The sequence below is a fragment of the Dendropsophus ebraccatus genome, chromosome 3 (assembly GCF_027789765.1).
Source record: "Dendropsophus ebraccatus isolate aDenEbr1 chromosome 3, aDenEbr1.pat, whole genome shotgun sequence".
NCBI classification, from domain to species: Eukaryota; Metazoa; Chordata; class Amphibia; order Anura; family Hylidae; genus Dendropsophus; species Dendropsophus ebraccatus.
Window position 1 is genome coordinate 57,505,953 of NC_091456.1, and position 26,839 is coordinate 57,532,791.

The 26,839-nt window shown below is 40.5% G+C and overlaps 1 protein-coding gene across 6 annotated transcripts in view; it reads right to left on the reverse strand.

Annotated features, from left to right (window-relative positions):
• The window catches only part of PCSK5 (proprotein convertase subtilisin/kexin type 5), a 341,536-nt gene that overhangs the window by 171,626 nt on the left and 143,071 nt on the right, over positions 1 to 26,839 (reverse strand). For all 6 annotated transcript variants that reach the window (XR_011362133.1, XR_011362134.1, XR_011362132.1 and 3 more), the window contains exons 6-9: positions 22,285 to 22,373; positions 21,762 to 21,934; positions 8,608 to 8,820; positions 3,007 to 3,107 (exon numbers count right to left, since the gene is read on the reverse strand). Coding sequence is in view for 3 of the 6 variants with exons in the window: in XM_069961823.1 (XP_069817924.1) it covers positions 3,007 to 3,107; positions 8,608 to 8,820; positions 21,762 to 21,934; positions 22,285 to 22,373 (576 nt within the window). In the remaining 3 variants the exon portion in view is untranslated. The remainder of the gene's footprint in view (positions 1 to 3,006; positions 3,108 to 8,607; positions 8,821 to 21,761; positions 21,935 to 22,284; positions 22,374 to 26,839) is intronic.

Here is a 26,839-nt window from a genome sequence, read left to right on the forward strand (position 1 = left end):
ATATGGCCCAATGTGGACCAGCCTGCAAATGGAAGATAATGGCCAGAAAGTTATTCATAATATTCACACTTCTCAACCTCTACAAAATCTATTAATCTCCATGTAGAACGCTAAGATATGCAATGCAAGTCACGACTTGCAATTCTAATACACTGACACCCATAGTCAAGAATGCAGCTCTGCCAGAGGGAATAAAAATGTGTTTTTATGTTCAATTGCTCAAACCAGGCTATTGCCATTGGGAACAATTAGAAATGATAAGTCATATAAAAGCCAGTCGCACATTACAAAGCAAAACAATTTATATAACCAACCTAACAAATGGTGTAGAGCAAATATATAAAACAAAAGAACCTACTGTTCAGCAAGAAAAATCCTATTTCCAAAATAAGTATACCAAACAGCAAAACCGCTCAAAAATAGTCTTTACTGTCAAATTAGTATTGTGTTCCTATGAGGTTGGAGGGTGATCCTACAGGATAGAGTTAGCAATATACATGCTCGGATTTTGCCATGTCACCTTTAACAGTGTATATACACTATGCAGTTTTAGTGTGGTTCAACCCCATTCCTTCAGCTTTAACAAGTGAAACAACACATTTTGCAAGTTTCACATGTGAAAAACTGTGGCAATTACCACATAGCACCAAAACTGTAATATGTGGATACACACAATTCTGCATCCTGTAGGCTGAGGGGGAAGGGCATTGTTTCTACAATGGATCGATCACTATGCGCCATGTATATATCACATTCTCAAAATGACCTATTGGGGACAATAAATAAAATGTCTGGTAATGTCTAATTGTGTACAAGCCAAAAAGACAGAAATGGCTGCACATCGCACCCATGGCTGACACGAAAGCTTATTCAGCTACATTTAAAACCAACATCAGAAGTTAGTATATAATTTGGCCAAACCATATTGCCTCATGTACCACGTGCAGGTCTTCTTATACACATGAGTCCCTAACTAAAAAACATCACTGTGCCGGTCAGCGACCACAATCCCCGCAAGACGTGCGCAAGCAGAGAAAGGGGGCCACAGAATGGCCCTGCAACCCCATTGTCACAGGACCAGACCCTAAAGGGCCCCCCCGAACCCCGCAGGCGCCACCGGCGGAAAAAGTGGACGCCAAGCAACACAAGTGTGAACAAGCTCTTACCTCTCTTCATTCCTCTGCAGGTAGAATGGGAGAATACTAGGAGATCCTCCCTTTATGTACACAGGTGCTTCCTGCTAATTTGGATCACATGGGTCTTACAAAGCACGAGTGCTAGCCGCAATGAAAAAAGGGACAGAATACATAAAATATGCACAAGCCAAAAAGACAGAAATGGCTGCACATCGCACCCATGGCTGACATGAAAGCTTATTCAGCTACATTTAAAACCAACATCAGAAGTTAGTATATAATTTGGCCAAACCATATTGCCTCATGTACCACGTGCAGGTCTTCTGATACACATGAGTCCCTAACTAAAAAACATCACTGTGCCGGTCAGCGACCACAATCCCCGCAAGACGTGCGCAAGCAGAGAAAGGGGGCCACAGAATGGCCCTGCAACCCCATTGTCACAGGCCCCCCTTCTCTGCTTGCGCACGTAATGCGGGGATTGTGGTCGCTGACCGGCACAGTGATGTGTTTTGGTTAGGGACTCATGTGTATCAGAAGACCTGCACGTGGTACATGAGGCAATATGGTTTGGCCAAATTATATACTAACTTCTGATGTTGGTTTTAAATGTAGCTGAAAAAGCTTTCGTGTCAGCCATGGGTGCGATGTGCAGCCATTTCTGTCTTTTTGGCTTGTGCATATTTTATGTATTCTGTCCCTTTTTTCATTGTGGCTAGCACTCGTGCTTTGTAGGACCCATGTGATCCAAATTAGCAGGAAGCACCTGTGTACATAAGGGGAGGATCTCCCAGTATTCTCTCATTCTACCTGCAGAGGAATGGAGAGAGGTAAGAGCTTGTTCACACTTGTGTTGCTTGGCGTCCACTTTTTCCGCCGGTGGCGCCTGCGGGGTTCGGGGGGGCCCTTTAGGGTCTGGTCCTGTGACAATGGGGTTGCAGGGCCATTCCATGGCCCCCCTTCTCTGCTTGCGCACGTAATGTGGGGATTGTGGTCGCTGACCGGCACAGTGATGTGTTTTGGTTAGGGACTCATGTGTATCAGAAGACCTGCACGTGGTACATGAGGCAATATGGTTTGGCCAAATTATATACTAACTTCTGATGTTGGTTTTAAATGTAGCTGAATAAGCTTTCGTGTCAGCCATGGGTGCGATGTGCAGCCATTTCTGTCTTTTTGGCTAATGTCTAGGCTGTTTCCAGCCGCTCAAATTTTGAAAGTGGGGTACCCATTTATTTGGTGCTTTGTAACCCTTTTCCTGTCCAGAATCTCTGTTTCCAGAAGTTAGAAACTGCTTATTTGTGGGCTCCTTTTGCATCAAAACTGACAGCTTTAATTAAAAAAAAAAAAAAAAAAAAAAGGAAATTCAATTTTTTCAATAAAAAGTTCCAGATTTTTGGGACAAACTTTGGTACAAAGTGCCTTGTGCCAAAAAATACTGGTAAAAGTTTAATCTATTAACCCCATTGTTTAAAGTGAATCGCGTACATCGCTTTGTGTTTTTTACATGAACTGAATGGCGCCAGCAATGCGGTCCTTTTTTTGGAACCACCAAAAACATTTGTCCTAAAAAACATAACATAGCCTTTTACTATATTTAATTCTTGATGTTTCTATTTTACAATATTAATACTTCATACAACTGTTCCATTTACTGAATAAATAAAGTATTTATGTGGCATTAATGGAACAGGTGCCAAAGTACCAAACATTTTGGATTATTGAACAAACATTAAAATGTAAAAAAATTCCTGCGCGGTGGATTTATATATAATCATACCTTTTATCATTACCTTGGCGCATAAATTCACTGCCTATGATGGTTGTGTACCTATCACCCCAGAATGAGCATGGCTTATACAGTACTTACTTTGCTTCTAATGCAAGGGCTATGATTCCAGCCGCCATAGGAGCTGATGCTGAGGTTCCAGTGTGACTGTCTGTGCAACGCTGCCGAAGATCTGTGGTTATCTGAAATATAATGTTACCTCTTTTATTTCTTTAAATACATACACACATTCTGCTATAAAACTAATTATGCTGGTGATACTGACAATGTTTTACGTTACCCAGGACAGATTTTATTTGTTGCATAAATTATATAATTCACCCCCAATAGTTTATTATGCATGTTTTTCTGCTACTGTGGCTAAGTATATAAATTAATAGCAAAGATGACTACATAGATGTTGGCAATGACACATATTCTGCCAAATCCTGAGACTCTGCTGGTTCTAGGGGAGAATAGCTCCTAAAATGCTTGGATTCTATGTGCTGCCAAGCAGATGTATGCATATGGAACTGCTTTGTGCACTACACTTTAGACAAGTAATATGCAGTAGTGCTTTTTAATATAAGTACAGTATATCTGGCATAGATATAGACTATATATGGAATCCTATTTATATGTTTACATATACAGTGCTCAGCATAAATGAGTGCACCCCAACAGATCTGTCAAATAACTTGACAGATGTGGGCCATGGATTGCAATGAAGATTTGATAATTTTCAGCTTAATGGGACCATGTCCCTGCATCTGTGTCCTTCATAGGAATATACAGGCTTAATGGTGGACACTGGGGGTCTGGGCATGGTCACATGCTCCTCCATGTCAGCCATCTTATGGACAGAATCACCACAGAGCAGGACAGCACAGCCTGGAGGAGTCTGATGTTAGCTCTATGAGGTACACAGGGAGCTGCTGTCAGTACTGTATATGCAGTGAGTACACTTACTAATACTGTACACTGTTTTTAGTATATAGTGGCCAACCCCTTTAAGACAGTGGTGCAAAAATGAGTACACCCCAATAAAAGTCCTAGGAGCAAAGCTAAGTGTAAGTTAACTGGATTATCTGCCACATCACACCGCTTTTGGAAAATGGGGTGTGTGGTTTAACTTTAACACAGGTGAGTATAATTAATCACTAAAATGGTGTCCAGCAGACAACTGACTTTAAAAGGGTGTTACGTAACAAAGAAAACCCCTTCACATTTCATGCTGTCAGCAATGGAACCACATGGAAGAGAAATGTCACAAGACCAGGGAAGGAAAAGAATTTCTTTACACAAGAAACGTGAAGGTTACTAGATCACTTTAACAAAAGTAAAGCTAAGATTACCTTAGCAAAAGTGATACAAATTGAGACATGCAGGCCACCCGCACAAGTGAACACCTAAACTTGGGTGTCTGTTGATAAGTAAAGTTGAAGAAAATCGCCATGCACATTCACTGCAGTTAGGTGAAGGAATAGAAAGCCAAAGGTTGAGAGTTCCTTGTAACAAAACATGGCGTACACTGCAGAGGAATAGTGTATGGGTGCAGCTCACAAAGGAAGCCTCTTCTAAAGTTCATGAACAAAAACGACCACCTACAATTTGCCAGGACTCCTGATGAAAAATTATCATCCTTCAAACAATCAGCTTGAGTAAAAGTGTCAGCGATCAAGCGAAGAGTGGCAAAACACCCAATCCTCGGCTGATCGCATCTTTTGTGCCACGCTTAACTATACAACAATCTCCCTGTGTAAACGTGAACTGTGTGGCAGACAGCGATATATTTAAATGGCTGTATGAACAACACAGTGATCATTCATGCTTCTGAAGGCACTGCAAATGAAAAATCATCTGACTACAGATACTCTTTGTCATCTGAAAATCATTTTTTGTTCAATTCAAATTTTTTTCTTAAACATATTTTTGATATGTTTTTGATATTTTGGATTTTTAAGATTTTTTTGTTTTTTTTTTCTAACTTTTCATTCCACTGTCTATATTTTTGCAATTTTAATTCTTACCAGTATACCAAAAAATAAGCTGAGACTCCCTGTTTTGTCTATGATAAGGAGAAGGCACATCTGTACACAATTGCAGAATCGTAAAGAAATCTGTACAGAATTACTGTTAAATGGAAAAACATATTCACAATTGTTGCCTAGGTCCATGGGGTTAGCTGTAAACCATATCTCTAAATGTTGTAAAAAAATATTTCAGGCAAGATGGCTGACCCATGCTAACATTCAAAAAAGTAAATATGTCCATTGGTGTACATTAGTATTTGACATGCAGCAGATCCAGACCTGCATTTTTTTTTGTTCTGCTCTTGTGATGGAGCAGAACAATAAGAAAGGAACAGTAGTGTGGATAAGGCCAAAAGCTGTCTAATAAACTGTAGAAATAAATTAATCCCTAATCTTATTTACCTCTAGATATGTTTACATTCCCTAGATAATCCCTAAATTATAAGTTGTAGTAGTAAAAGTAGCGGCCAAGTCAATTTAAAGTCCTAGAAGCCATATAAATAACAATTCTCCAATGTGTCATATGACACGCCAACTTTAGAGATAGAGAAGAATATTCATTCTGATTGTTCTAGCATACGGCAATGGAAACAATGTGTTCTGATGACATACTGTATTAACTCATTGTATATACTGGCCTGGTATACCTAAAGTCATTCTTTGGAAGGCAGTTAAATCGCCTCATTCTCTCCGATTCCCACAAGCAGTTTCCCTTACCAATAATTTTAGGTCACAACCTATTTAGTTCCTTTCCTAATATGCAATTTATCAAATAATTTATATCATGCCAAATAATTATACAGTATAAAGTAGAGGGAGCCTATCCAGTCCTTTGTGTAATGCCCTTGATTCAGGTCCAGTAAATCATTCTGAAATGTTACTATATAGGCTTCTTGAGGATTACATGGTTTATTTTAAACATTTCATTCTGGTACATTTAGCTTTCCTGTCAGTGCCAGAACATCTGTATTCAGATCACAGAAAGCTTCGTACAAATCCAATATCATTGTTTTTGTAACAACACTTCCGTAGTTGATTTGGAACATAATTGTATTTTTCTTTTGGTAAACATGGCGGGAGTGTGTCAGCACCAGCTGGAGTCACGTGGGGGCAGAACTTCCTTAGCTTCTTTTATGGAATTCATTGACATGCTTTTGTGTTAACAGTCTTTGGACTTAAAGTATAATTGCATGTAGGGTATGAGTGTATAAACATACAGTATCATCTTGGTTTAAGAGTAACTTGGATTAAGACCGTTTTGCAAGAAGAGCTCACAGTTTTTCAAAATTGTAACTTGGTTTAACCCCTTAATGACCAGGGGCATACAATTACGCCCCTGCAGGCGGGGCCTTAACGCAAAGGGGGCGTAAATGTACACCCCGCCGTGACTGCTGCGTTTAAGTGTAAGTGACCGGAGCATCTCCAGTCACTTGCCGATCGGGACCACTGCAGCGTTTCTATAGAATTACGAAAAAATTTCAGTTTTACCGTAAAGTGCATTACACAACCATGGAACCCCCCAAAATTTGTGGAAAAAGGCAATCTGTCACTAGTTTCATGCTGCCTGGAGATTAAGATTATTAAGATTATTAAGATTTTTTTTCCTAATCACTGAAACTGCAATGTGATAAAATAACAAGAATAATAATAACAGCAACAACAACACTTGGCCTTTTTTTCTGTAAATATCGTAAAGACTTGATGTAGGCAACTGGGAGATTCCCTCTTCCAGACTATAAGAAATAACCCTTTATTAGGCTTTGGAGCAAACCAGGAAAACCTTTGCAGTTTGATTTCTACTTTTTCTTTCTTGGCTACTGGAGAGCAAGTGGATAATACCTAGAGAAAGCTCCCTGACTGGAAAATCCATCAGGACCCTTTCAAAGGGAAGCTGCTGACAGGAGTTGGGGTGTTTAAGCATAATTACCAGAGAGATCTAAAACAGGGCTTTCAGCTAGAAAGCCTTCACTTTCTCAGAGGTCTTCCATCTATCTTAAGAAGGAAATAAGAAGGGCAGAAGACCACCAACAGGCAGGAAAACTTCAATAGCTGACATGATGTTCCAAATTCAATACCACGCTGGGACAGGCTCATTAATCACAACGTGTTAGGAAGGATTGTCGGTATTAGGAAGCCAGCATGTGCACGGGAAGTAATATGCATTATGTCTTGTCAAACACTGATATTTACTTTTAGTTCAAATGGACAAATCCTACATATACTGTATACTCAAGTGATACTTTAAGCTTGCCCTTAGAAAAATATAGACAGGCCACATTAGAAGAGCCCTACTGGGATATGTTACATGGCGTGATATAAACATGACCTTAAAAACATTGATATTTTGTGTTAAGCCCTATTTATTTCACACGCTGGGTTTGTTTCTACATGAGAAGCCTGTCGTCTTCCACTTACTTACATAAATATGTCCAGACTGTTTGCTATAACAAACTAACTAAGCACCAGTTTTCCTTAAAGGACTTTTCCCACAATAATCATAATAATCATTTATCACTTGTCACTCATCAACGGGAATATGTATATTGTATAACTACCATATAATAGTATGTATCTCTAGCACACATGCTTGCCTTCTACTGATCCATGTGAGATGGATTCTCTGCAACTTGTGGGCTGCTGAGTGATCCCACTGACTTGCCTGAGTGGTGGAGTCATGCAATTGCAGTGCAACTGCCCGCTCGCGTGACCAGAAACCTTTTGACACAGTGGTGTTTGTTCACACCATCAGAGATCTAGTGTAGTCTCAACTTCATGAGAACTGAGAACTCCCATATTAGTGACCAGTGCGGACACCAGCGATGGGGCCCCAATAATCTTCAGCTATGTTCAAGTGTGTATGTCTCTAACAGTACATTGGAAATATGTTGAAAGGAGAAGTCCGGTGATTATTAAAGTATTTTATTGCCCCCCAAAAGTTATACAAATCCCCAATATACACTTATTAAGGGAAATGCTTATAAAGTGCTTTTTTTCCTGCACTTACTACTGCATCAAGGCTTCACTTCCTGGATAACATGGTGATGTAACTTCCTGGATAAAATGGTGATGTCACAACCCGAATCCCAGAGCTGTGCAGGCTGTGGCTGCTGGAGAGGATGATAGCCGAGGGACACAGGACACTGAGCATCCCCCTGCCATCATCCTCTCCAGCAGGCACAGCCCGCACAGCTCTGGGAGTCAGGTCGTGACATCACTATTTTATCCAGGAAGTGAAGCCTTGATGCAGTAGTAAGTGCAGGGAAAAAAGCACTTTATAAGCATTTCCCGTAATAAGTGTATATTGCTGATTTGTATAACTTTTGGGGGGCAATACAATACCTTAATAAAAATTTTCGCCACACTTCTCCTTTAATTTCACAGAAAGCATCAATTTAATCTAATGGGGAAACCTTTTAAAGGCGAGTGGCCCACATATTGTTTTCTTAATGAACTGGATTGATCACTAACTGCAAGGCCGTATAATACAATAGTAGCCATTTGCCTAAAAAAAATGATTATCAATACTAAGGTAGAAGGAGAAGCAGAAGACTTGCCCTATATAACCTTACAAAAGGAGATATTTCCTAAAAAGGATGTTATAAGGGAGTCAAAGACTACCACTGGTTCTATCTACTCTCATAAACCAGGTAAGGCTGAGTAAATGACATACCACTTTTCTGTCATATGATTCCCCACTGCTGTACGTTGTAGCCAATGTTGAGGCACACTCTTCTAGATACCATGGTTTCTTGCCACTCTCTGTCGTACTGCTGATAGAGATTGTATAGATACTATTGGTGTAGCCATCACACGAGCAGTGATCTCGACTTCTGCCACCATTGCCAGATGCCCAGACAAAAATTGAACCATAGCCTCTTCTCCCCTACAAAAGGAATATAAAATAAGTATTACGTGAAGCAATTGAGGTAAAAACATAATCTAAACAGGATACAAATATGTTGTTGTTGTCAATATACATCACCATTTACAGAGCATCAATTATCATACACGGCTGGATTTTATAGGTTTTTGACAAGTTAAAAAATTAAGCAGTAAGAGACATTCATATGCATCAGAGCCAGGTTTGACAGAAATCCCATTATGGCTTGTGATACAAATACAATATATACATCTGAACTTTTCATGGGCCTCGAATTGCATTCATTTATATCATCTTTAGCTTACAGCAAACAAAAAGCAATACATCAATGATTTGTGAATTGTTAATGCTCAGCTATTTATCTGAAGCCAGCTGTTGAAATCTCCTTATGTACATAAAACAGAGGAGATTATCTAAACAGGATACTGAGTTCTGAAAATGAATGAAAGAGGAAAAACACCAAAAGCATAAGCCGAGGTTTTAATATCTCAGTAGTATTTAACTCTTTGGCAGAATCCACAACGCTGAAATTCTCTGCTATTAGTACAACTCTGTTGAAGGCCTGAACAAATACACAGATTCTGCCTTTAGTTCTATGTCATAAATGGTTATAGATATAGCTACCACTCATTAAGATTCATAGCTCTGGTCAATATAATGGCATCTGTAGATTCAAGGGGTCTTAGTGTAATGGGAAAAGGAATGGGCAGATCATGTTATCCACTTTCTTCGAGTTCACCTGATGTGGATGTGTACAGAACATTCCCCGATCACAGGTCCTGCAATGTCTGCTGAACAAGCCCAACAATCATTCAGTGAGGAGAAAAGGATAGGGCAACTACCATTAGAGGCTGTTCTTGTTTTGTGTACGTGCCTCAATACTGAAAATTTAGGGTACTCTGATAACCATTACATTGTTAGAAAGCTAAAATTATTACAAATACATGTTTGGATTCCACAAAAAAACTGTAATAATCTACTAAGAAACATGAATGTCATAGGCAGTAACGGTAAGAAGACTCTTATTGCTTTATGAAGATCTCTTCAGAATCTACTCTCCACAAGACTGTCTTCTCCGCTGTATGTTTTCTTTGTAAGAAGCAGTGGTCTCATTGGTTTAGTTGGAGCAAAAGAAAAACAGAAAAAAAGCTAAAAATCAAAAGTACTGACGCATCCGTAGGTAGAGAAGCCTCAGAAAGGGTGGGGAAGGACACAGACAGTGACCCCAATATGGTCCACGCAGCCGACACCTCAACAGTCCTAGACGGCTGCGGACAACCACAAAGACGGTCACTTCTTGCAATAAGGTGATACACGAATCAAGGACAAGACAAATTTACGTACAAGGGGTAGTCAACAGGTCAGGGTAAAACCATATGGGCAGCAAGGTTAAAAAAAAAAAACAGCATCCAAGAGAATAGTCAGGTAGCAGAGTCAAAATCAGGGAAAGCCAGGTAGCTATACAGGAAAAGGTATGGAGAAGGAAGAAATGTGATGCTCTGAGCAATGTTCTGCTGGAAAACTTGAGCGCTGGCATTCATGTGGATGTTATTTTGACACAGACTATCTACTTAAAGCGTAACTGTCATGTTTTTTTTTATTGCAGAAATCAGTAGTATAAGCGATTTTAAGAAACTCTGTAATAGGTTTCATCAGCCAAAAAAGCCTCCTTCTGTACTTAAGAAGCAATCTCCCAGCCTCCCCCCCTGACTTCTTATCTGTGCATTATCAGGCAAACACGTCTTCATTACAGAGAATCCAGTGAAGACGGGTTCTGCTCTCTCCATTGTAAGCCTATAAACGGGGAGGGGCTGAGGGAGATGAGGGAGCAGGAAGAGGTGACATGAAGGTCAGCTGTTTGTAGACTGTCTGGGCACCTAAAACGCTAAATTCAGGTGTCAGAAAGGTCAGTGCTTATCTATGAACTTACTGAGAGAAGATTGCAGGGTGTTGTGCTTCGCAGAAATCCTCCGTGCTCAGTCACTCCTAACAGCCCCTCCCCTCTCCATAGCCACATAATGGAGACAGAAATCCTGCTTCATCTGATGTGAGGGGGGAGGCTGGGAGATTGATTTTTCAGTACAGAAGGAAACTCTTTTAGTACATAAAACCTATTACAGAGTTTCTTAAAATCGCTTGTACTGTTGATATTTAATGTTTTCAGAAAAATGACCCTGAAATGACAGTTACGCTTTAAATATTATGTAGTAGCAGATCTCTAAAGCCAGATTCACATAAGCCAGTTTGATGCAGTTTGATGAAGCAAATCCGAGAGGGATCTCTTTATTAAATCCTTTCCTTGGTTACAAATGTTGTATCAAAACTACCTTGTGTGAGCCTAGCCTTAGGAACTAATGCAAGAGATCAATATGCCAAGACAGTACTGTACAAAGCCCTCCCCACCACTGAAAACAATTGAAACGACACTTCTAATCACTTCTAATGGATGGCCGGAGCCCTGGACTACGCTAGAAGTGACAGCACTGGTTGTAAAGCACATTCACTTTATGTTCCGGCAGAGGGAGAACCCATACTGCTTATGGAATGCTACAGTGTGACAGAATTGTACTCTGCGTTGATAGAGATGAATTTTCAGAATTTGTGAATGTTTTAGTTCTGCAATCATTAGGTGACTCTATGACAGGTATGAGACCTGCTTTTAGCAAATTTAAATTTGTCAGTTGGCAGTCCTCTAGGAGCTTGCAAAGTATTGAATCTATAAATCAGGCAGCATAATGCACCCATCTCTACTTTTGTAGCATAGAATTACATAACTGTACTAGTCTGTACTGAATAAAATAAATAAAAGAACTTTGACTTGGCCTATGTCCAAAATTACTAATGCATTTTTGGAATCAGTTTTCTTGGTCCATTGATTTCCATTCCATTGGCTGCCACATTAATAGAAAAATGGATCAAAACAGATGCAAACAAACGCATCTGTTTCTTCATCCATTCATTTTTGCAAAAAAAAGGATGAAAGGAAACGGATTGCAAAGATGCAGTGTAAACCCACCTTAGCGATGTATTACAATTATTTACTTAGCTAAAAAGAAAAATATATATACAGTATTATTTACTTAACTTCACTGAGGCTAGGTTCACACTGCGTTTTCAGCATCCATTTAACGCATTAGTTTTTTGCAAAAAACGCATGAAAAACGGATTGCAAAAAACGGATTCATTTGTGTGCATCCGTTTTTCCATTGACTTCCATTATAAAGAAAAAGGATCCGTTTTTTTTGGCGGACCAAAACGGACCAAAAAACGTTGCTGACCCTATTTTTCTGGACGTTAAAAAAAACGGATCCGTTAAACGGATGCTGAAAACGCAGTGTGAACCTAGCCTTACCAAAACAAGTTAAAAGCCATAGTTACGTGTCAGTCTGAGACGCAAATATGGCTTTTAACTTGTTTTGGTATTAAACGTTAGGTTTTAGCACGGAATGGCATCTTTTGCTTTATACTTCTCATGTACCAGACGTTTAGCCTGACAGAATCGGTGCTCCCTCCTAAGAAGTTTCCTTTTTAATAATTTTCAAGGTGAGGTGACTAGAGATGAGCGAACCTAGAGCATGCTCGAGTCGATCCGAACCCGAACTTTCGGCATTTGATTAGCGGTGGCTGCTGAAGTTGGATAAAGCCCTAAGGCTATGTGGAAAACATGGATATAGTCATTGGCTGTATCCATGTTTTCCAGACAACCTTAGGACTTTATCCAAGTTCAGCAGCCCCAGCTAATCAAATACCGAACGTTCGGGTTCGGATCGACTCGAACCCGGTTCGCTCATCTCTAGAGCTGACCCACACCACTCTTCTTTCATAGAGGATATAAGCAACATTGATGGGTCAGCTGCAAAGCAAAAGACAAGGAATCATCACAGCAATAGGGTTAGTTTCTGTCTAGTAGAAAGATTTAACTACTGTAAGTTTGGTTTATCTAGTGAACTGACATTTTTTAAAGCTTGGAAATGGAAAAACATTTACTGGAAAGCCAGGTTGAGGCCGAGGTATTTGGAGAGTGCACTAGCGATCCAGGTGCACGTCCATGTGACCAGAGTCTAAATATTTACATGGGTTTATAGTAATTAATCAGGGTTGTGTTTGTCTTACTCTTACTCACACAATCCTGGCTGATCAAAGGCTCTGAACATGATTTATTGTGCTCATAAGCACTGGATTTCCCTGCAATACTGCTTATTTTCCGGTTACATTGAAGGATTTAGGTATCAATATGTGATGGAAATATATTAAGATAAATGATAAGGTAAACAGATGTTCTGTGTTCTAGAAGCTCGGCAATGTAAGTTGCTATAAATCTTGCTAATTTAAACAGGTACAAATATCATATATATCATGATGTGCCATTCAAGAATGGGTCTATTTAATATTGTTACACATCGTTGGTCATTTTGGAAATATATTGATCACTGTTGGTCCAGCTAATCCATTCCCTGGTGATCCACTCCTGCCCATCTGCCCGTGGCTGTATTCTTCTATGTAGAGAGCTGCTCTTGGCACTCTCTGCCATAACTCACAAGTAGATAGCAGAAAAGGTTTATAGCAGTATTACTAAAACTGTACAAGATTGAAACATACATTTTCCAGGGCAGCCGAGTCTATATCACTCATTGAAACTGATTTTGCATCATAAAGGATACGACAGGTCACATTGTCAATTTCAGCCAATTCACATAAAAATAGATGAAAATAAATATATCCATTTTCTGCACCTTTAATGTTGCGTGGATAACATTTTCAAGAAACAATGCATTTTTATATTGGTTCATTCAGTCAATGCCAAAAAATTTATAGGGAAAAAAAGCTTTTGTGTTAAAGAAAAACATTAAATTCATATGCTCAAGAGATGATAAATGGGTCAGCAAGAACTGAATTTTAAGCAGACCAGAAAAGAACTAAGCTAGATATTATGCTGTCAGTAATGCTACTTGTCCATTGGTAATACAGCAAGTCATTTAGGGCAAATAAACTAGTATTTCTCCATTACTAAAGTCTTCATGGCCTATTAAAACTTCTTGGAAGGAGTACTAGGGAATACTATGGCTCTATATTATGGCACCCCATATGAGACCCTATTATATCTGATATCATACAGAGGATTTCTCTGATGGATTCTGTATCTGTCCATCAGAAAATAAATGGTGGTATGCTTCACTGACTTCATAATAGGGAGATATTCTCCCACTGGGAACACCATGTGCTCTGTATGTTGCAGCTATATCCATGGAGCCTTAGACTGATTAAATCATGCTCCTGGAATTGTAATAATGTCCAGTTATTCCATGAAGAAGTGAAATATTGTAGAGTAAGGATTCTGCTCCAAGAATATAAATAGTGGTATACACATCTGAACAAGGTGAATCCTCGTACACAAATTTAGAAATATAAGAAAATAATTGATTTTTTATTAGTCCTTGGGGAATTATGTGCAGGCTCCAGCTCTGATAGATGAAATGCCAGCAAGTGACTAGAACAATAAAGAAAATTGCACTACTACACTTTTTTTTTTTTAATAATGCTGCCAAAGAAAAATACTTGGGATCAGCAAAGAAGAACAGGTTAACACTGTTAGTGTGAGTCACATTACTGAAAGTGAGAAACGGAATATATTATTAAAGGAAATCTGTCAGATTGAAAATGCAGTCCAATCTGCAGGCATCATGGCATAAATCTGCTCAGTGATAGACAGCTCTCTCTATGTGTTCACCTATACACAGATAGCCGTCAGTCACCAGGTAGGACCACAGATATGACTATGTAGCGCTGAATGGGCAGAGATTTACATGAATAAATGACAAGTTATCCTGGAGTTTTCCTATGAAACCATAGAATTATTTATCAATCTGCTCAGCCCCTCCTGCTCTATAACATGCTGCCTACAGATTGGATGGTGTTTTTAACATGGTTTCCCTTAATATTGGGAGTTACAAAAAAATAAAGCTGTTGTGTAAAAGGTGCAGTTATCTCTGTATGCATATGCATATCAGTCAGGGTCCTATTACACGGAGCGACTTTTAACGATTAACGACTAACGATCACAAATATGATTGTTTATCGTTAGCCTGAAATTGCTCACCATTTTACACAGAACGATAGTCATTAGTTACAATTGCTACTATGATCGTTACTGAGATCGTGAGTAGTGAACGAATGCCGAACTTGAGCGAACGAATGTGGAATTACAGCGACCGATTAACGATAATTTTAGGTTTAGATCTAAATCAACGATCCTCCTGCTCTATAACATGATATCTACACACTGGACTAAATAAATGTACAAGGGGAATTGTCATCTGGGCATGCTGCTCACCGGGCATCCAAACAACCAGATCCCCCACCGTTCCTGAGAATGGGGGCACAATCACCCCGCAGTGAATGGAGTGCTCTGCGTGCCTGGTGCTCTATTCTAGGAATACATAGAGGACCAACTTCTTTGTTTTAGTTGTAACTTTTAGCACAGTAGGTATTATGTTTTATTGTTGTACCTTGGTTACCTTTCTTTGCTCTTATGTGAATTGAACTACATATTCTACCAGATGAGAACACCCCTTTAGTGTTGAATATTTACTCCTAAAGTTGCAGTGTATATGTAGACAAACCTTATCTGTTTCATAGACTAATAATTTGGGGCATACTGGCTAATACCCTGGCAGTGCTGAGTCATATACCAGTATGGAACTGAATTTCTGAGTTTACTCCTGTAATTGTACTGGTACAATAATAGCAAAAAAAAAAAAAAAGAGTGAAGATTAGATAACCTGAGTCAGAGTGAGGACTGATGTAGATAGAATAGAAACAGCAAAAGTTGTAGAATTTCTAGTAAACTAGTGCAAATGTTTAGAATCAAAGCTCCATTCTGACGTTTCTTCTAGACTGGTGAATTATTTTTGGTGCTAAACCCCACTGAATAGCAATAAGACAGCCAGAGATACTTTAGAGAAAGAGAAGAAAAGGGGCTGCATTGATGGGAGGGGAAGTTTCCAGCCGAGTATGCCCAAAAGGCCTAGCAGCACCACATCTCATCATTAATGTCCATCAAATGCATTGGGCAGTCATCCAATCCTTCAAACACAATGGTGTAATGGGAACAACATGAAGTCCACCATGTAGTGTAGACAGATTTGTTGGCACAGGGCTGCTTCATCTGAAGAATTTGATTTCGCTATGTGTCCTGGCCGGATAAAGAAACATGCTGGGATATTATAAGACGACACAAAAATGGTGCAGGATAAACTGATGGGCTGAGTCAAAGCTTCTACCATGAGATGGTGAAACATTATAAAGCACTATAATGCTCAGAAAATGTGTGCACATGGTTTACCAGTCTCCCACTATAGTGTGTGCATTACTGTATCCAAAAAGCTAACAGGCCTCTCTCTAGCTTTCACCGCACTACGAGCCTGAGCAACAACACGCTGTACTTTGTCCCTTTCTGTAATACTATGTTATTTCTAGTTATACTGGTTATATCATCCCTGGTCACTGAAGTCAGCCTTAGGGCATACACCTTGCATGGTCACAAAAGCCACTCCACCTAAATATTATAAATATGTGTATAACAGTATTATTTAGACACAGAGATAGTAGAGCTATGTTACATGGAGACGTTATCAGCTCACTAAATCATGGTATCGTTTTTCTCCCGTGTGTCCATTTTATATTTGAAATTTGTTGTGGTGGCTACACTCTACAGCCCTGCTATACAGAGAATTGTATGGAAATATATAACTTTTATGAAGGTACCATCTTATATATGGCCGTGGTGTTAGAAACTACTGTATATAAGTATTTGTACATATGTATGACATACACAATGAGGTGGGTGGGAAACACAAATATAGCTGATGGCTGAGGGCACCATGTATTTTAGTCTGGCCCTGAGTGCACGTGACAATTGTATCTAGGAATACTACTACATTATGAGAAACGGTCTATTACTTTGTTAATATTATTTCTCATTCATCCCTACAGGAAGGTTACAGATTTCCCCGCTATACTAATACTAAGTGACAAGGTATTACAGGCTGCAATAATTATGTCGCAATTTTTTTCTCATCAATCTAATTATAACAACTCAATCTATTAGTGACATAAGCTGATGGCTTGTTAACATCTACAACGACTGGGACAGGGATTCAGATCTCCAGTCCTGACTACTGTCTAGCACAACATACAGACAATGGCCGTTGTGTAATAGAAGGCAACGATCAGCAGACATGAACAATGTCGGCTGGTCGTTGCAGTCGTTTGTCATTAAAGGGGTTATCCAGCGCTACAAAAACATGGCCACTTTCCCCCTATTGTTGTCTCCAGTTTGGGTGGAGTTTTGAAACTCAGTTCCATTGAAGTAAATGGAGCTCAATTGCAAACCGCACCTGAACTGGAGACAAAAGTAGGGGGAAAAGTGGCCACCCCTTTAAAGTGGGGGGAAAAGTGGATAACCCCTTTAAACGTGTTGAAAGACAAACGACTTATATAGCAACTATCTACTGGCGACACTCTGTGGGCTGCCCGGACGATTTATGGGCTGCCCGGACGATGTAGCAATCACCCGGGCAGCCCCCCCACCCCCCCGGCACACAGCTACTCGCAGCCTCCACTGTACTAACCCGCTCATTGCCACAGTGTGTAATAGCTGACAGTGCTTGTTTGCTCCTCTCAGTCACCCCATGTGGTAGGGGCTTCAGACTGCAATATAAAGTGTGGGCCACCTACTTTACTACACCTTTTGCATTAATCTGTGTGGAAACCAGTGAATGACACATCACAACATAGAAAGGATATGCCAAAAGGACATGCGAAGAGATTTCCCTTCAAGTCGAGTCTCACTATCCAGGAGTCTTAAAGGGAATCTGTCAGCTCCTGGGCCCTATCTAAGGTGTTGACAGTGTGCTGTAGCTGGCAGCCCCCAGTGAACATGGTGCCTTTTTGGTAATTTTCCGTGCAGGAGATTATGTACAATCTTATGTCTCCTACTGTCACAGAGCTGTTCTTCGTGCCACACTTGTCATGCATCCTCCTCCCTCTTCATGAATAATCAATGCTGCCTGGCCTCCTGCTCGCTCAGCTGTTAAGATTGCAGATCGGTCCTCTGTAGGCAGGTTATGTCTGAAAGAATCTTTCCTCTGTAATGTGTTGGAGCTGTGGTCTAGGGGTAAATCACCTGTCTAGAGACCTGCCAGCAGTTCATTCTCTGGTTCGAATCCCCTGATGGAAATAAATAGATGTTTTTTTTCTTCCTCATTATTGTATCATTTTTAAGGCTATGTTCACACACAGTATTTTTGCTCAGTATTTTGGTCAGTATTTTGCAACCAAAACCAGGAGTGGATTGAGAACACAGAAAGGCTCACAATGTTCTCACAATGTTGAAATTGAGCAGATGGCCGTCATTTAATGGCAAATATCGGACGTTGTTTTTTTTTTAAAAAAAACAGTAATCATTTGCCATTAAATGACAGCAATCCACTCAATTTCAACAGTGTGTGAACATAGCCTTTTAGTGTTTTCAATCCACTTCTGGTTTTGGTTGCAAAATACTGACCAAAATACTGAGCAAAAATACTGTGTTTGTGAACATAGCCTTAAAAATGATACAATAATGAGGAAGAAAAAAAAGATATCTATTTATTTCCATCAGGGGATTCGAACCAGAGAATGAACTGCTGGCAGGTCTATAGACAGGTGAGTTACTCCTAGACCACAGCTCCAACACATTACAGAGGAAAGATTCTTTCAGACATAACCTGCCTACAGAGGACTGATCTGCAATCTAACAGCTGAGCAAGCAGGAGGCCGGGCAGCATTGATTATTCATGAAGAGGGAGGAGGATGCATGACAAGTGTGGCACGAACAACAGCTCTGTGACAGTAGGAGACATAAGATTGTACATCATCCGCTGCACGGAAAATTACCAAAAAGGCACCATGTTCACTGGGGGCTGGCAGCTACAGCACTCTGTCAACACCTTAGGTAGTGCCTAAGTCTGACGGATTCCCTTTAAGGCCCTATTACACTAAACGATTATCGGCCGTATTTGGCCGATATCGGCCGATAATCGTCTAGTGTAATAGAAGACAATGATCAGCTGACATTAACGATGTCGGCTGATCGTTGTTGTCGTTAGTCTTTCAACATGTCTTTCACCAAGTAGCGATCTTCTGCCGCCGCCCCGCGGAGTAAGAGTGGCGGCAGCAGACTGCTGCTATCCTCTATGGTTGTCCGGATAATCTAGCGATCACCCGGGCAGCCACCCGCAGCTCCCCGGCTCTTACCCACTTATACAAGCGGGGAACAAGGAGCAAACGAGCGCTGACTTTTCACATGCAGCTCAAAAATCTCTGGTCCATGGGAAAAATTATCATTAGTAGTACAGGCCTTGATAAACATTGCACAATTTCTGCTTTAAAATGGCTAAGAAACTACACCAGGGTCTGACTGGGGTACTGCTGCAAAAAAATGTGTGTATATATATATATATATATATATATAAATATGTATGAATTAAGGTTGACCAAGGAGGCGTGTTTTGTATACAAGACTCAGTTTACAAGTATAAAAATGTGATACCCTGACCCAGAGAACAGAGGTTCACCATTGCACCAAACGTCCCTCATTCCCTCTAACAAAAGTCTATGACTGCAGACACATAAATGGCATCATGGGTCACTTCTTTCTGAGTACATCACAGATTGAAATCTTCAGGCCCCTTAGTGTAAAGGACATTCATGGTATTTTGACCTTTGGCATCAAGATGACCACAATCTGTCACCATCAATTCTGCATCATCAGACCTTAATGAGGGATAATACCAGGACCACTGACACTTGCTAATCTCCCATAGAGAGACCTATCTGTTCCCACACACTCATGGCAGCAGATGTGATTTCTGTTGTGTTTGGTCAGAATGGACAATGCAGGAACCTCCCCTACTGTGTGAGCACAGGAAGCTGCCAATAGATACTAGCTCAGTTTTATTCTGTTCTGTCAACCTGGGACACATACTGTAGAGATCACAGAAATACTACTGAAAAGAACAGTATACATATAATATTACAAGCCCTCTGCGCCGCACCCTTGATGTACGTACCATGTAATATAACAGAAAATATTAAGGGCTTTGCATCTATTTTTAGGTGAATAATTGGATTTCGTTTCGACTTAAGTTCTATTTATGAACCCGTATTCGACAGGTGAAAATTTTTTAGATGCGACTTTTTTTTAAATCTGCCTGTTTTGAGTATTCACCCAAAAGTTTCCATAATCCGGGATTAGCGCCCAATTTATCATTTGCAACTTTTTAAAAAGTCGCACAAATAGGTGCAGGCTTACGTCTGGTCAGTACCAGGTTAATATGCTTGCGCAATTTTTGCATTTTTGTGACTTTTTGTGCAACTTTTTACTTACTGTATATACATTCACTATGGCAGTGCTACATTTTAATGAATCAGTCACAAGATATTGGAACAAAATAAACACCATTCATCATTAGAAGAGTCACACACATTACTCCTTAGTAAATGTTCCCCAATGTGTCACTTTTTCTGTGCTGTTGTGCTTTGAAGATCCAACTATAACTATAGTGGTTTTATAACCAGACCCCACCAGTCTGACGTCAGATCAGAAGGAAATCAGTTTCCATTACACATTTTCCTTTTTTATAGTATACTCTTGACTTTGTCTTAAAATTGCAACTGAGATTCTGCGTAATAATTTGATTTGCCTGCAAAATTAGGCAGTGCACAGTATTTTTACTAAGTATTTAGCAAGCAAAACCAGAAGTGGATTGAAAACGCAGAAAAGGCTATGTTTACACACTGTTGAAATTGAAAGGATGGCCACTATTTAATGGCAAATAATTACCATTAATTTAAAACAATTAAAAAAACTTTTTTTTAAATAATGGCTATATGCCATTAAATGGTAGATATCCACAAAATTTCAACAGTGTCTGAACATAGCCTGTGGCTATGTTCACACAACGTCAAAAATGGAGAAAAAAACATCCGATTCCGCTATTTAAAAAAACGTCCGTTTTTGCAGCAAATTAACTGAATTAACTCAATGGGAAGACGGACGTCCTATGCACACAATGCATTGAAAAACAGCCGTTTTTGCCGCGGACGTCAAAATAATGAACATGAACATTATTTTCAGATATTTTTTGCAAATAGCGGATGTTTTGTATTGGTTGTTCACACACAGTTTTTCTGTACATAACCGTTCTTTCTCCGTTTTTACTATTAAATTCAATGGATTTTTCAATTAAGCCGCAACCAAAGAGCAATTAGTAACCCCAAACTAAGATAATGTGCAAACACCCGTCATTGCACTAAGGGGATGCCAGGCTTCGAAAAACGTCCGTTATTTTAGACTAAAAATAACGGACGTCATTTTAAGCGGAGCTGAAAAAAACGTTGTGTGAACATAGCCTTTCTTTGTTTTTGGTTGCAAATTACTGACCAAAATACTGTGCAAAACTATTTAGCAATTAGAATTGTATTACTGTATACTGTTTTGTATTAACAAAACATGAGTACATTATGGCTGATACCTGGACATATATTACAGCCTATAATCAATGTTAGCAGTGTAACAGGTTGTTCACATGATACTTCGCAACACTACACTACACTATTTACCCGTATGAATTATGTATGTTTTCCAGTGCACATGTCAATAAACCTTTTATTCATTCCTGCTATTGACAACTGATGAAGCGACATCTGGAAAGCAGGACAGAATATTGTATCTGTCTTCACATGGCACAAAGAGGCATCAAATTCCCTGTACCTGCTGTGAACATGCTTGTGCTTTTTTTTCTCTCCAAAGCAACGACAAGTTCTGCATGTCATCTATATTTAACAAGGTTATTGACTGTAGTAAAACGTAGCCTTAGGATCCTACCTCTAAGCACACTTACTGTTCTGATGCCATTCTCAAAAGCATCCCGGGCTAGAGATGCTGGACCATCCACTGTTTTCCCATCATCATCTGGACCCCAGCTTGCACTGTAAATATGTACATGTTGTGGGTTTAGACTGAGGGATTTAGCTTCTACCATATCGGTTACATCTCCATCCAACATGCGCACTCCTGCAGACAGGCACAAAAATGGTATAAAGTCATTGATGATATTATAATTGATAAAAGCAATTTAATGTATAGAATAGAGGGAACTCCAGTAAAAAAAACTAAAACCTTCCAATTTTTATTTTTTTATATACTGTACAGTCACATACCACTTAAGAAAGAAAATGTAACTATAGACACATACAATCTTCATGGCGTATACATAAGTTCAGCAAGGTCTCTAGACCTCTCTTTGCCCCCTTTGGCACTTTTAAAAAGTGGGTGAGGTGTCACAGACAAGTTTTAGACCTTTTTTTTGCCAAAATATGGCCACAAAAGTTGTGTATAATAACAAAATTAAAACAGAGACATACCTCCAATCCTGGCATTGAAAGCTATTCCAACTGTACAATGTGAATTGTTTGCAGTAGCAGCAACTTCTCCAGCACAACGAGTTCCATGCCTGAAGATATGGAGAGAGGTTGTAGATTTATTCATTCAGTTTTCTTCATAGTAAAACTACTGGATGAAAAGCCTAGACAATAATCATGTGGTTTACAAGTCGAAATAAAAACACAATGTCACCAGTTTTTCATGTCAACAGTTGGTTATGTAATCCAAGTTATGTAATCTAGGTTAGCAAAAGAGTAGGAGGTAGCAGCTTTACATAACTGATACAACACATCAAACATCACAGAAGTAACTATACAAGTCAGATAATAAAAACCCCAATCAAAGAATGGAAGAAACTTTATTTTAAGGAATTATGGTGTCTACTCAACTTCTCTATATTGTAGAGGCGCTATTACACAACCTACAATGTACAATCAATAGACTGAGACCTGAGGCCATTGTAACTTGAGTGACAACTGTATATGTTACGTTTTTTTTTTGTTTGTTTTTTTGACCACAGGTCTGCTTTATGGTCATGTTTACACTGGGAAGAGGCAATGCAGATTTTCTCTATTGTTTATTACAGCAACAAATGCCACTCCAGCCCAGACCACAGGAAGATACAGTCAAGACAATGCAAATCCCGAGAGCTAGCATAAAGACTTACACCTCAGTGCCACATGCGACTTCATTACTAAGGTTAAGCTTCTTAAGAGAAGAGTAGGGTGTAAATAAAATAGAACTAGTGTGACCAATTTCACCACTGATAAATCCTAAAGGCCCTATTACACCAACAGATCTGACAACAGATTATCTGCCAAAGATTTGAAGCCAAACCCAGGAGTGGATTTAAAAAGAGGAGAAATCCAGTCTTTCCTTTATGTTTACTCTGAATTTATTAAGTTTTTCATATTTTACAGAAGACAAAAAAATATATAAAGGCCAATATGCTCTACACATAAGAGCTTAAGTGGTAAACAATCAACAATGGAACCGAAACATATCTATGCATATTATCTTAGTCAGGTACATTAACTCGAAACATGCAAAATGAAAACCGTGGGACAAATCCGCCCCTTTGAACTCATCTGTGAATCATGCAAAGAAAACAATAATGAACTAGCGCCTGACAACAACCATTAGCTCTAACAGTGCAAGGACATCACATATATACACAAGGACTAGACACAGAAGGGAAAAAGAAAAAAAAAAAGGGGGGGGGGGTGACATAAAGAAAAGGAGGGGGAGTAAAGAAGGGGGGGGGTAGAGAAGCACCAAAAAGAGCTCTTTGATGTAATAGGTCAGCAGGAATAATGCCTCGTGGGGGTAACACAAAACTGAGTGTACAAAAAGAACCTGGCAGTCCCTGGCCCACCAACTGGGGCTCATCAGTGCACCAGGGCCGTAAAGTTGTCGGATTCCACAAACAGCATCCAGGGCATCCCATGTTTTCAGAAATTTTTCCGAACGATCATGCGCCTCAGCCACCAGCTCTTCAGATCTCTGAATATTTTTAAGCTCTCTGTACCATTCCGTCAACGTAGGAGTATGCGCCGTCTTCCAGTGGCGCGGGATCACCGTGCGAGCTGCTGCCAGTAGGTGTCTCAGCATGCATTTTTTGTGCTGCCAAAGATCCGGGCAGCAGGGATAGCAACACAATTTGGGGTGTATTTGCTACTTTCTTTCCTGAATAGGCTTCATAAACCCGCAGGACACCATCCCAGAATGGCCTCAATTTATCGCATCCCCACCAAATATGTAGGATGGAGCCCTCCTCAGTGTCACATCTCCAGCATCTATCAGATATCTCGGGGTAGATATGATGAAGCAAAGTTGGGCATCGGTACCATCTAGAGAGGATTTTATAGCTCTTCTCTTTTGAGTGAGAGTCCAGGGACAGGCCATGTGAGAAGGTACAGATTTTGAGTTCATCTTCAGATGAGAAAGTGACTGCTAAGTCCCTTTCCCAAGCTCCGAAGAAGGGAGCTCCAGCGTTGTTGCTCAGTAACATGAGCAGCGAATACATTCGCGATAATGTCCCTGTACTCTCCTCAGCAGACAAGACCCAATGGTCAAATTCCGTGAGATCAAGGCTCCATGCGGTACCCATCCGAGATGCACGTACAAAAGAGCAGAATTGGTTATAGGTGAACCAGGACAAGACTCTATCTGGACTCTGTTCTTGCAAGGAATGTAGTGAGGGAATTGCTGTAGCTACCCCCAGTTGGTGAAGTCTGGGACTGTCTGAGTTATTCCATACCAGGAATGTTTGTTGGTTAAGGCCCGGCTCAAAGACAGGGTTAGAAAATAATGGAGTCATGGGGCCCGGCCTATGTGAAATCTTAAAGCGTGTCACCCATTTATCCCATATGTTGAGAGTGTGTTTAGTCAAGTACGCCCATGTAGGTAAGGACTCACTGTCCTCTCTAAGGAGCCATGGTGCTATCCTCAAATCAATGTTCGCTATCAGCATCTCCACGTCTACCCACCGTTTACCTCTCCCCTCCCGCGTCCATTCAATAATCTGTGACAGTGCTGCTGCTTCATGGTAAAGTTTCAAGTCAGGTAAACCCGTTCCCCCTTTTGACTTCGGTTGAGTGAAAACCTGGGCTCGGATCCTCGCCCTACCAGTTCCCCACACGTACTTAGAGAATGCACGCTGTAGGTGTTTAAAGTAGGAAGCAGGGACAGTTATCGGGATTGTTTGAAAGATATATAAGAAGCGTGGCAAAAAATGTCCATTTTTAGCACGTTCATGCGTCCAAACCAAGAAAGGAATCTTCGGTGGTAGGCTTGGAGCATATCTAATGTCTTCCGTTGCAGTGGGAGGTAATTCAGAGGAAATAGGAGTTCTAAGCGCGCAGGAACCTGTATACCCAAATATCTGATGCTTTCAGATTGCCAGTAAAAGGAAAAATTAGCTTGAACCGAGGACAAATCAGCCGGTGACAAGGAGATGTTGAGGCCCTCGGTCTTAGTAAAATTAATCTTGAAATTGCTCAATCTACCATAGTGCTCAAATTCCTGTAAGACAGAAGGGAGGGAGGTATGGGGGTGGGTTATGTCGTCAGCAAACAGCGCCAATTTGTGATGACGCCTCACATCGAGGTTGTTCCGCAGTGCTACCGCCAAATGTTCCATAGTCAGTATGTACAACAGGGGTGACAAAGGACCCCCCTGTCGAGTCCCGTTGTTGATCCGGAATGCCTGCGACAGGGTCCCGTTGGCTCTAACTCTTGCTGATGGCTGAGAATATAAAGCCATCACCTTTGAGATATAGTCAGGTCCAAGACCTACTTGGGTCAGTGTAGCCACAAGAAAATTCCATCGGACCCTGTCGAAGGCCTTTTCTGCATTGATCGACAGCAGACATAATGGGACCTTAGCTGAGCGTGCATGGGAAATCAAGTTTATCGTACGCAGGGTATTATCCCTTGCCTCTCTGCCCGGGACGAATCCCACCTGGTCATTGTGTATAACCTGTGGAATAACAGAATTAAGGCGAGTAGCCAAGATCTTGGAGAAAAGCTTGACATCGCAGTTGATTAACGATATCGGCCTATAACTACCACATTTGGTAGGGTCCTTCCCGGGCTTGGGCAAGACTGTTATATGCGCCTCAAGGGACTGCTTAGTAAAGGGAGTGTCTGCCGAGACATCATTAAAGACCCTGGTGAGGAAGGGGAGAAGACTATCTTTAAAGGATTTAAAAAACGCAGCTGTAAACTGTCCGGGCCAGGGCTTTTACCGTTTTTTAGGGATGCAATAGCTACTGACAGTTCCTCTGTCGTGAATGAAGAGTCTAAGTCCTCCTTGGATTCAGCATTAATCGTGGGCAGCGCTGTCTGCTCTATGTAGTCGCAAATTTTTGCTTCTAGCTGAGGGGTCGGCAGGTCAGAGTAGCAGCCTGGTATGGAGTATAGTGACCGATAGTAATCACGGAACTGGTCCGCGATCTGTCTAGGGTCATGGAGGGGGGTGCCATCAGGTGACGTAAGGCAAGGAATATATGTCGTAGATGTACGCGGGTGTATATATCTTGCCAGTGCCCTACCCCATTTATTGGCATTCGCGTATAGGTAACTACGAAATTTGATCCGCTGGTTAGTATCTACGTCTATGATAAGAGTTTTGAGCTGGTCTCTTACAGAATTTAGTTTGGATAGGAGGGAGTGGTCCGAGGTCTGTTTATGGGTTTTGGAGAGGTTTTCTAGTTCTGCCAGTAATTTATCGATTTTAACTCCACGATCTTGTTTAAGCCGGGCTCCGTGTTGGATAAGGATTCTGCGTAAGACGAATTTTAAAGCCTCCCACTGCACCGGAAGAGACGTTGAGTCACGCTCATGCACCCTCAAAAACTCTGTGATGGCAGAGCCCACTGCCGCTTTGCATGCCACGTCTTTCAATAAAGATTCGTTCAACCTCCAGGTCCACTCTCTAGGGGTACCATCTGGAGGAACCCGGGTTAGAAAAAATGGAGGAATGGTCCGACCAAAGAGCTTGGCCAATAGTAGCATGTGGGGCCAAGGTAAGGGC